The sequence below is a fragment of the Serinus canaria genome, chromosome 25 (assembly GCF_022539315.1).
Source record: "Serinus canaria isolate serCan28SL12 chromosome 25, serCan2020, whole genome shotgun sequence".
Classification (NCBI taxonomy): domain Eukaryota; kingdom Metazoa; phylum Chordata; class Aves; order Passeriformes; family Fringillidae; genus Serinus; species Serinus canaria.
The window spans coordinates 11,904,376-11,915,695 of NC_066338.1; the positions used below are offsets into that span (position 1 = coordinate 11,904,376).

The following is an 11,320-nucleotide window of genomic DNA, read 5'->3' on the forward strand; positions in this document are numbered from 1 at the left end:
TCGGTGCCGGTGCCGGTGCCGGGGCCATGCGCGACGGGAGCCGGCGGGGGCGGCCGCGGCGGGGCAGCGCGACCCGGAGGGGCCATGGGGGCGATGGGGCCGCGGCTGCTGCTCGCCGCGGGGCTGCTGCTCGCCGCTGGCACCGGGAGCGCTGCAGGTGAGCGGGGAACCGGGGTCCCGAGTGGGATGGGGGGGGTCGGTGGGGAGCGCGGCTCGCCCTCGGTTGAGGCATCGCGGGGATACCCACGGGAGGACCGGGATGGCATCGGGAGTCGTAGCCCTCTGGAAGCTCGTTGCCATCTCCTTAGGATGTCCGGTGTGTCCTCCCGGTACGCTCGGTGCGCCCCCCGGTACACTCGGTGCGCCCACCGGTATACGCGGGGATCCCTCCCCGGGATGCTCGGGGATCCCTCCCCGGGATGCTCGGTGCTCCCCCGGTTCTGTCCCCGGCGCTCCCCGGGCTGGTGTGGCCGTGCAGAGCGGGGTTTGGTGCTCTCTCCAAAGCCCCTCCCGCATCCCGGGGCCCTGGGCGGGCGGGGGTTCCCCAAAATCTGGCGGGAGGGGGGGGGTCTGAGTCAGCCGAGCCGGACTCCCAGCCCTGCCCAGTCTCTGTGCTGGTTGTACTGGGCAGCCGGCCGAGGTGATGCAAGGCTTGGCCCAGGAGCCCATCCCGTCCTCCTGCAGCCCCCAAACAGCGTGGTTCCCCCCCGTGCCGTGAGTGTGGGGGTTCCTGTCACTGCTTCCCACCGTCCTGGGGGGCTGCAGCGGGTGACAGCAGGGGGTTGTAATGCTTTGGGTGACCAGACTTTGATGGGTGACCAAGGTGCTGGCTGGGGGTCCAGGGGTGACCTTGGGGGTCTGGGCTGTGCTGGGTGACTGGGAGGGATCTGAGCTGTGCTGGGTGACTGGGAGGGGTCTGAGCTGTGCTGGGTGACCGTGGGGGTCTGGGCTGTGCTGGGTGACAGTGGTGAGGGCCCTGTGCAGGTGACAGCTCGCAGCAGCAGCAGCACAGTGAAGAATTAGGACACTCCTGGTCAGTGACCCCGTGGGTGCTGTGGGATAACCGGACACTCAGCTTGGCAGAAGCCACCCAGGTGAGCCCCCGCCCACATCCCCGCGGTCCCCTACACTTGTGACAGTGCCTGCACCCTGCCACCTCACCCTGCCCTCTTCTCGGTGCAGGACATGCGGTGTCCTGGCGCCACATCCCCGGGGTCCCCAGCACCCAGAAGCGGTGGGGAGGGCGGGCTTTAGCAAATCCCCCTTCCCCTCCTGATGCTGGGAGGGACCTTTCTGGGTCGGGGTACCCACCCCGCGCCCCTTCCGAGTGGGGCGGAAGGGCCCATCCCACCCCGCGGCCGTAGGGAGGCTCTCCGATGTTTCCGCAGCGCTGCACCGGGCAGGAAGAGCGGGGGGAACGGGGTGGGGGCCCCGCTCGGTCCAACCCCCCCTCTCCCCGACACAATGAGCCCGGGAGGGAGGGACGCTTCCTGCGGGGTGGGCAGGGCATCCCTTCCGACCGCTCCCTCCGGGCACGCGCCAGGGCCGGGCGGGTCGCGGTGCCTCTGGGGGTGCGTGGGAAGGGGGCAGCTTGGGTCAGGGGGTACCTCCTTAACCGCGGCCCGTGACAGGGGGGGTTCCCCGCCCGTCTGACAGTCCTGCTGGAGCTGGAGGGGGTGCGGCTGCTGCTGGAGCTGGAGCAGAACTGGTGAGTCTGTGGTTCTGGGGGCAACAGCAGGGTGTGGGGTGGAGCTCCTGGACCCATGCAAGGGTGGGGGTCCTGCTGGGACCATGGGGCTCTGCCTCTGTCCATGGTGCACTTCGAGTGGGGGTCCCTTATTCTCTGTCTCCATTCATGGCACAGGTGGGGTGGGGGCCCCAGGGTGCACCCACAGCAGGGTGGGAGGTGCTGAGTCCTCCCTTCCTGCCGGGGTGTGCTCAGGGCAGGGTGAGCAGGGGGTTCCTGCTGTGGGTGACACGAGTCTCTGGCAGGGAGCTGGTGCAGGGCACTGGGGCACTGCTCTATTACCTGCCCGATGGCACACGGGTGATCCAGGAGCCCAGAGAGCAGGTATGGCCTCCAGCACGGCTGTCACCTGTGCTGTCCCCAAGCTGTCCCTGCTCCCCACGGGGATCCCAGCCTGGGGCTGGATCCTGAGCCCCCTTCTCTGCTGCAGGAGCATTGCTGCTACCAGGGGACAGTGCAGGGCTTCCCCGGCTCCTGGGCCAACCTCTGTGCCTGCGCTGGACTCAGGTGAGCCCCCAAGTCCAGTGGTCCATGAGCTCACTCCCACTGTGCTGATGATGGGATGGGCTCCATATCCCAGCTCCTCTGTCCTTCCCCAGTGGCCGCCTCTGGCTGTCGGACACCAGGAGCTACACACTGGAGCCAGACACCAGCAGCCCCCCAGGGCAGCACATGGCGTCCCAGCTTCGGCTGGAGCCACAGAGCTGCAGGGAGGGCTCCCACCCTGGGGCAGAGGCAACAGAGCCCCCCTGGCCACAGAGGGTAGGTCACCCAGGGGTCTTGCCCCATAGAGTGTCTGTGTATCAGCATTCTGACTCCTCTCTGTCCCCAGGGCAAGCGGGCAGCAGCAGAGCAGCGCTTTGTGGAGCTGGTGATGGTGGTGGACCATGCTGCGGTGAGTGCTGGGCAGTGTCCCCACAACAGGGGCTGCCCTTCCCACAGCCACCCCTCTGACCCCTCTCCCTGTTTCCCCAGTTCCAGAATTACCCCAGCCTACAACGCGTTCACACCCGGACCCTGGAAATTGCCAACCAGGTGGATGTGGTGAGTCACCATCGTGTCTGTCCATCCCAGCCCGGTGCCCGGCTGTGCCCCTGCCTGTGCAGTGCTGGGGGGGCTCTGACCCCTCTGTGCCCCCCCAGTTCTTCCGCCCGCTGGGAGTGCGGGTGGCCCTGCTGGCCGTGGAGGTCTGGAGTGAGGGTGACAAGATGGCCGTGGGCGGCAGCGCCCGGGCTGTGCTGGAGCGGTTCCTGCGCTGGCGCCAGGAGGAGCTGCTGCCCCAGCTGCCCCACGACAATGCCCAGCTCCTGACGTGAGTTGGGGACAGGGTGAGGACAGGGGGATGAGGCTGCAGCAGTCCCCCAACTCCCTGTGCTCTCTCCCCAGGGGTGCCCACTTTGATGATGTCTCCGTGGGGATGTCGACTCAAGCCTCCGTGTGTTCCCCCGCACGCTCCGGGGGGGTCAGCATGGTCAGTACCTCTGTCCCCCCAGCCCATCCTCCCACCAGCTGCCCTCCCTGACCCTCCTGTCCCACAGGACCACTCTGTCAGTGTCCTTGTCGTGGCCTCCACTGTGGCCCACCAGCTGGGGCACAACCTGGGCATGCGCCACGACAGCGCCGGGCGCCTGTGCGACTGCGGTGACCTCCGGCACGACCGCGGCTGCATCATGGCACCGCCCACAGGGTGAGGGCAGTGGGCAGCCCTTCAGGGAGCTGGGGCCAAGCCCCTTCCTCACCTCACCTCACAGGCCCTTCCTGCCTCTGCAGGTTGACACCTGGCTTGAGCTTCAGCAACTGCAGCCGGCAGGACCTGGAGCGCAGCCTGCAGCAGGGCCAGGGCTGGTGCCTGTCCAATGTCCCTGAGCCCCAGGTCCTGACCGGGAGCCCCACCTGCGGGAACCACTTCGTAGAGCTGGGCGAGGAATGTGACTGCGGCCTCAGTGTGGTACGGGGGGCTCTGGGTAGGCCTGAAGCCCTGAAGCCACCCCATTTCTCCATGGCTCTGCCCTGGGATGTCTGGGGCTGGCAGGGTGGTTTCCAGTGCCCAGTGCTGGGTGCTGGTGGCACCCACTGACTGCAGCCCCCCCACTGCAGGAGTGCACCGATCCTTGCTGCAACAGCAGCTCCTGCCAGCTGATGCCAGGGGCCGTGTGTGCCACTGAGGACGCCTGCTGTGAGGACTGCCAGGTGTGTGGGGATGGGTATTCGTGCCATGGGCACACCAGCCACTGCCCATGGTGGGCGAGTCCCCCACTCACCCCATTTATCTGACCATATCCCCCCACTCACCCCGTTTACCTGACCATACCTTCCCACTCACCCCATTTATCTGACCACCCCCCCACTCACCCCATTTGTCTGACCATATCCCCCCACTCACCCCATTTACCTGACCATACCTTCCCACTCACCCCATTTATCTGACCACCCCCCCCACTCACCCCATTTGTCTGACCATGTCCCCCCACTCACTCCATTTGTCTGACCACCCCCCCACTCACCCCGTTTATCTGACTATATCCTCCCACTCACCCCTTTTATCTGACCATATCCCCCCCACTCACCCCATTTATCTGACCATATCCCCCCCACTCACCCCATTTATCTGACCATGTCCCCCAGTCACCCCGTTTGTCTGACCACCCCCCCACTCACCCCGTTTATCTGACTATATCCTCCCACTCACCCCATTTATCTGACCATATCCCCCCCACTCACCTCGTTTATCTGACCGTGTCCCCCCACTCACCCCATTTATCTGACCATGTCCCCCAGTCACCCCTTTTATCTGACCACCCCCCCACTCACCCCGTTTGTCTGACCATGTCCCCCCACAGCTGCGCCGTGCTGGCCACGTGTGTCGGGAGCCGCTGGGCGAGTGTGACCTGCCCGAGTTCTGTGACGGGGTCTCACGGCGCTGCCCCCCTGACACGTTCCTGCAGGACGGGCAGCCCTGTGCCAATGGGCGGGCACGCTGCTACAGCGGGGCCTGTGCCACCTATGAGGGGCAGTGCCAGCTGCTGCTGGGGCCAGGTAGAGCAGGGCCAGGGTGGGGTGCTGGCAGCTAGGTAGGGGTGCTGAGGGTCTCTGCCCCCACTGCAGGTGCCAGTCCTGTCTCCAGCTCCTGCATGTCCGCCCTGAACACAAGAGGGGATGAACGTGGGCACTGTGGGCAGCTCCCCAATGGCTCCTATGTCACTTGCACCCAGCAGTGAGTGAGGTCCCCATCCTTCTTCATGTCCCCCTTGCCATGCCCCTGCCCTGACCCCTCTGTCCCTGCAGGGACACCAGCTGTGGGATGCTGCAGTGCCAGCGCAGCAGCTCCCGTGGGGACAGCCCAGAAGGCTCCTGCCCCGGGACAACCCTGCCTGGGGATGAGGATGTGACTGATGCGGCCATGGTGCTGCCTGGCACCGCCTGTGGCCCTGGAAAGGTGAGCAGTGAGGTGACAGGGAAGGGTCCAGAGGGAGTTTCCCAGTGCTGACACCCCATACCCCACAGATGTGCCTCCAGCACCGGTGCCAGGACATCTCCACGCTGGGTGACCAGCAGTGTCAGAGCAAATGCCACGGGCACGGGGTGAGTGCAGGGCTGGGGAGAAGCTGTGGGCAGTGGGGACCTGCCCCTCAGGGGCTGAGCTCAGCCAGTGTCACCCACCCAGGTGTGCAACAACCACGGGCACTGCCACTGTGAGCGGGGCTGGGCCCCCCCAAGCTGTGACAGCCCCGGAGTGGGGGGCAGCCAGGACAGCGGCCCTGCTGGCCTTGAGCGAGGTGAGGGACAAGGCCAGCACAGAGAATGGGGCTTTGTGCAGTGCCGGGGGGGTGCTGGGCACGGCGGGGGCTGACGTGCCGCTCTCCCGCAGGGGGAAGCGCCCTGCCCACGGCCCTGCTGCTGAGCGCGCTGCTGGGGCTGGCGCTGGCACTGGGGCTGTGCCGTGCCCGCCGTGCCGGCCTGCACAAGCGTCTCTGCCAGCTTGGGAAAGGCACCTCCTGCCAGTACAGGTACCGGGGATAGGGGGGCACGTGGGGGGCACACTGGGGGTACGTGGGGGGCACGTGGGTGTTGGCACACTCGCCTCTGCATGCGCATGCCGAGGCACACCGGTGGCACGCGGCTGCCATGCTCACCTCTGCATGCGTGTGCCATGAAACACAGGTGGCACACTCACTTCTACATGTGTGTTGTGACACACAGGTGGCACACAGCCCTCTCTGCATGTGTGTGCCGTGTCATGCAGATGGCACGCCGGCCTCTGCACGTGCGTGCCAAGGCACACAGGTGGCACACGACACCTCTGCACGCATTCGCCGTGGCGCATCAGCGGCCTGCTCGACTCTGCTCATGCGTGCTGCAGCACACAGGTGGCACGCCCACCTCTGCATGTGGCACGCAGGTGGCACGCTCAGTCCTGCATGCGTGTGCCCTGGCATGTGAGCACACACGCACACGTGTCCCCCACGGTGGCCACCCGAGCGCGGTGCACCCGTGTCACCGCAGAGCGACCGTCCCTGTGTGTGTGTGCATCCCCAGTGCAGGTCACAGCCCCGTCACCCCACATGCCCGCGGCTCCTCTCGCCCCCCAGCCCTGGGCTGAGCCCCCCACTCTTCTCCCCACAGTGCTGAGACCCGGGTGCGGTTCCTGGGTCCCGGAGCCGCAGACGGCTGGAGCGGGTAACGTCACCGCCGGCGCCCGGGCGTGGGGCTGTCCCCGAGCCGTCCTGCTTCGCAAGGCCTCCGGTGCTGCGCTCTTCCCCTGGCAGTGCCCGTGGGGTGCGGGGCAGCCCCGGGGTGCGGGGTGTCTCATCTTCCAGCGCCGAGGGGTTCGTTTCTCTTGGGCTTCTGCTGGTGTCGGTGTCGCTCGGTGGCCGTGCGGGGTCCCCCAAGTGCCCAGAGCGAGCAGGGTCTCATCCTGGGTTTTCCCTGCAGGATCTCACAGCCTGAGCCCCCATCAGGCAGCAGCCAAGGTCCCCCTGCGCGTCCCCGGCCCCCGCGGTGGCAGCAGGCCACGGAGCTGCAGGTCATGCATGGCAGTAAGGTGAGGATGGGGGTAGCGGGTGCCCAGTTCTCTCCGGTCCTGGGGTGCCAGCTCAGAGCATCCCACGTGTGGGATCCCATTCCTTGGCACGCGGAGCAGCCTGGCACAGCCACTTGGCACAGCCAGGATTGGAGCCCATCCCAGCCAGGGCTGTGCACTGAGGGGGGTCTCTGTCTCTGCCTGGCGGGAGGGGGGTCTCCGCATGCTGCATGGCTTGTCCCCCCTCTCCCTCTCTCCGCAGCCGGCTGCCCTCAGCTCAGCCCGGCCTGATCCGCCCTCCCGGCCTCTCCCGCCGGACCCTGTGCCCAAGGTAATGCCCGGGCAGGGCGGGGGGTACCCCCCAGCCCACCCTGGACCCGCTGCATGTCTGGCTGCGCTCCAGCTCTCGGGGACCTGTGTGACACGGCTGTCCCCAAACCCCTCCTGGCCAGCGGGAGGCTGGTTCCCACGCTCCCCCACTTGTCCCCCGCTGTCACACTGTCCCTCTCTCTCTGCCCAGGCCCCCCCCTCGGACAGGCCGCCCCCCCCCACACGCCCGCTGCCTGCAGACCCTGTGCTGCTGAGCGCTCAGGTAACGGCAGCAGCACCTGCGTGTGGGGCTGGAGGCCGATTCCCACCCCCAGCCCGTCGGGGGGTCAGCCCACCACCGAGTTTTGACCCCCCCATACCCTTGCAGCCCCCAGGTCCAGCCAAGCCTCCCCCACCGCAGCGGCCGCTGCCCTCGGACCCGCCGGGCCCTTCGGTGTCCCGCAGTGAGACCCCCCCTGGGCACCCCTATGTCACCGTGATTCCTGCCAGGTGAGCGCGGGGGGACAGCGCGGGGCTGGCAGCTCCGGGGGGGCGTGAGGGGGCGATGCGGGGTGCTAGGATGGGGGCCTGCAGAGGCCTGAGGGGAGCGAGGGTAGCCAAGAGAAATGAGGGGCCAGAAGAGGGCGGGAGAGGAGAAAGGAGGGAGTCAGGGTGGGGATGCAGAGCAGCGGACGGGGGGAGCTGATGGGGGAAGTTGTGCGGACCCCACCCTCACCGCAGCGCCCTCCCTTCCCTTGCCAGGCCCGCCCCGGCCCCGCCAGAGGCCTGAGCCGTGGGCAGGGAATGCTCAGCGCTGGATCCGCGGGAGAGGCTGAACCCCGCCGGGCCCCGTCGCCGGGTCTTTCTCCCGCCACGTCAATAAAGGGGCTGTGAGCCGCCTCTGCGCTGCCTCCGCCGCACCGACACCGGGGCACCGCGACCGCCACCGGGGGGGAGCGGGGCGGAACTACAACTCCCGGCAGGCCCCGCGCCGGAAAGGGCTCCCGAGCGACGCCGCCCCCTGGCGGGGACTGCGGGCAACTGCAGCGGGGGCGGTGTCGGGGAGCCACGTGGGCACGGGCGGGGCGGGGGGACACGGGGGGACACACGCGAGTGGGCACGTGTGTGTGCGTGTCTCTGTGTGTGTGTGTCTGTGTCTCTGTGTCTATGTGTGTGTGTGCGGGTGTGTGTGTGCGTGTCTGTGTGTGTGTCTGTGTGTGCGTGTGTGTATGTGTCTGTGTTTGTGTGTGTGTGTGCGCGAGTGTGTGTGCGTGTGTGTTTGTGTGTCTGTGTGTGCGTGTCTCTGTGTGCGTGTGTGTCTGTGTGCGTGTGTGTTTGTGTGTGTGTGTGCGCGTGCGCGTGCGCCACAGCTGCTCCGTGTGCACACTGGTGTGTGAGAGCTGCTCCGTGGGCACACGAGTGTGTGATAGGTGCTCAGTGGGCACACGAGTGTGTGAGAGCTGCTTCGTGGGCACACGAGAGTGTGAGAGCTGCTCCGTGGGCACACGCATGTGTGAGAGCTGCCTGGTGGGCACACGAGTGTGTGGATCTGCTCCATGGGCACACAAGTGTACGAGAGCTGTTGTGTGGGCACACAGGTGTGTGAGAGCTGCTCCGTGGGCACACGAGTCTGTGAGATGCCCAGTGGGCACATGAGTGTGTGAGATTTGCTCCGTGGGCACATGAGTGTGCCAGAGCTGCTCTTTGGGCACGCACATGTGCTAGAGCTACCTGGTGGGCAGGGACAGGCATGGGCAGGAGCTGCTACATGTAGGAGCACACGGGTGTGCAAGAGCTGCTCAGTCTGTGTGGGCACAGGTGTGTGTGTGTGTGTGTGTGTGTGTGTGTGTGTGTGTGTGTGAGAGCTGCTTTATGGGCCCAGGTGTGTGTGTAAGAGCTGCTTTATGGGCACAGGTGTGTGTGTAAGAGCTGCCTGGTGGACAGAGATGTGTAAGTGTGAAAGCCACCGTGTGTGCATGGTGACACCAGTCATACCTGGTCACACAAGGGGCTGCCCTATGGGCACACTCATGGGCATACACGTGTGCAGGAGCTGCCTGGCAGGCAGGAGCACACATCAGGAGGAGCTGCCACACACTAATGGCCACGTGTGTGTGTGTAAGAGCTGCCCTGTGGGTCTGGGCACACGCATGTGCAGGAGCTGTCCTGTGTGCACAGGCACGTGCTCGGGCAGGAGCTGCCACAAGTTTGTGCAAGAGCTGTTTTCTGGGCAGGAACATGCGTATGCAAGCCACCTGCTAGCCCACAGGTACACGTGTGTGCAAGAGCTGCCCTGTGTGCTCACCACGTGTGTGTGCAGGGCAGGCACCCACACCTGAACAGGCACAGGTGTGCAAGAGCTGCCCTGTGTGCTCACCACGTGTGTGTGCAGGGCAGGCACCCACACCTGAACAGGCACAGGTGTGCAAGAGCTGCTCTGTGTGGGCACAGATGTGGCAGGAACACGTGTGAGCTTGAGCATGTTGGGCACACAAGTGTGCAAGAGCTGCCTGGTGGGCAGGGACACGGGTGTCACACGTGAGCAGGAGCTGTCACACATGAGCACACGACTGTGCAGGAGCTCTCTGAGGGCACAGACACAAAACAAGTGTGCAAGAGCTGCCCTATAGGCTTGGTCACAGCTGTCACATGTGAGCAGGAGCTGTCACACCTGAGCACACGTGTGTGCAGACACACACAAGTGTGCAAGAGCTGCCTGGTGGGCAAGGACACCGGTGTCACATGTGTGTGCAGGAGCTGCTCTGAGGACACAGACACACACACGTGTGCCAGAGCTGCCTGGTGGGCAGGGACACGCGTGGCCAGCAGCTGCTACCACCACGGGCACACGTGTGTGCAAGAACTGTCCTGTATGTATGGGTACACGTGTGCAAGAGCTGCTCTTGGGCACAGCCCCGCGTGGGCAGGAGCTGCCCGGTGGGCCGGGGCATACACGTGTGTGAGCTGTCCCGGTACCCGTGGTTGCTGTCCCAGTAACGGCCGGGGACAGCCAGCACTGCCGGTACCGATACCGGTGGCTGCTGTCCCGGTAACGGCCGGGAGCAGCCAGCACTGCCGGTACCGGTGGCTGCTGTCCCGGTACCGGTGGTTGCTGTCCTGGTAACGGCGGGGGCAGCCAGCACTGCCGGTGCCGGTACCGATGGTCGCTGTCCTGGTAACGGCGGGGGCAGCCAGCACTGCCGGTGCTGGTACCGGTGGCTGCTGTCCCGGTACCGGTGGTTGCTGTCCTGGTAACGGCGGGGGCAGCCAGCCGTGCCGGTGCCGGTACCGGTGGCTGCTGTCCCGGTAACGGCCGGGAGCAGCCAGCGCTGCCGGTGCCGGTACTGGGGCGGTGCCAGCTCGGCTGGGTTTTAGCAGGAAGCCAGATTGGGCCGGAGCCCCCGGTGCCAGGGGCGGTGCCGATGGATGCCAGGGCTGTCGATGCCGGTGCCAGGGATGCTGTTGCCGGGCATGCTGAGCCCACATGCCCGGGCAGTGTTGGTCCCGGTGCCGGTGGATATTCACGGTACCGGCTCGGTGTCGGGCTGGGAGAGGTACCGGGGAGTTGCCAGGGATACCGGTGCCGCTGGATGTTGGCGGTACCGGGGGTGCCAGACTGGGGCGTGGCCGCTGGTGCCGGTCCCGGTGGCGGGCGGTACCGGCCGCTGGGCAGTTACCGGTCTCTGTGCCGGTCTCGATGGCCGTGCCGGTGCCGGTGGGTGCCGGTGCCGCCCGCCAAGGGTTAATGGCAGTCGGTGAAGTTGCCGGGCGGCGGCGCGGCGGGATTGGCCCGAAGTTGTCGGGGCGGGCCGGGCCGTGCCGAGCCCCGCCGGGCCGCCCCGCCCGCGGCCCCCCGCCGCCCCCCGCCGCCGGCGGAGCCATGCGCCCCGCGCCGCTGCTCGGGCTCCTGCTCTGGGCGCCGCTGCTCTGGGCGCCGCCGGTGCGCGGCTTCCGCCACGGCGTCCACTGGAACGGCAGCAACCCCAGGTACCGCCGCCGGCCCCGCCGCCTTTGTACGCCCCGGGCCCGCCGAGCCCCGGGCCCCAGCGAGCCCCGGGCCCCAGCGAGCCCCGGGCCCGCGCCGCCGCCACGGGACGGGACGGGACGGGACGGGAGGGGCGGCGGGCGGTGGGCTCCGGGGGGGCGGGGCTGCTGGCCACCGGGCCACCGGGCTCCCACGGGCGAGACTGAGCCGGGGAGCACCTCCCGGTGGGACCGAGCCCCCGGGCATCCCCGACAGCAGT

The 11,320-nt window shown here is 67.2% G+C and overlaps 1 protein-coding gene across 5 annotated transcripts; it reads left to right on the forward strand.

The window, feature by feature from the left end:
• Positions 1-7,976, forward strand: ADAM15 (ADAM metallopeptidase domain 15). Of its 5 annotated transcripts, XM_050984319.1 has the most exons (25): positions 1-157; positions 985-1,094; positions 1,632-1,708; positions 1,993-2,071; positions 2,178-2,254; positions 2,347-2,509; positions 2,580-2,642; positions 2,723-2,791; positions 2,890-3,059; positions 3,134-3,218; positions 3,286-3,434; positions 3,518-3,695; positions 3,845-3,937; positions 4,588-4,783; positions 4,853-4,961; positions 5,033-5,183; positions 5,252-5,329; positions 5,412-5,523; positions 5,616-5,754; positions 6,371-6,424; positions 6,680-6,788; positions 7,030-7,098; positions 7,288-7,359; positions 7,465-7,586; positions 7,839-7,976. In XM_050984319.1, exons 1-25 carry the CDS (start codon positions 85-87, stop codon positions 7,864-7,866), a joined length of 2,625 nt encoding a protein of 874 aa, XP_050840276.1. In that variant the 5' UTR covers positions 1-84; the 3' UTR covers positions 7,867-7,976. The 5 variants fall into 5 exon arrangements, with proteins under 5 accessions (XP_050840276.1, XP_050840278.1, XP_050840277.1 ...); XM_050984321.1 differs by lacking the exon at positions 7,030-7,098; XM_050984320.1 differs by lacking the exon at positions 6,371-6,424.
• The last annotated feature ends 3,344 nt before the right edge of the window (positions 7,977-11,320 follow it).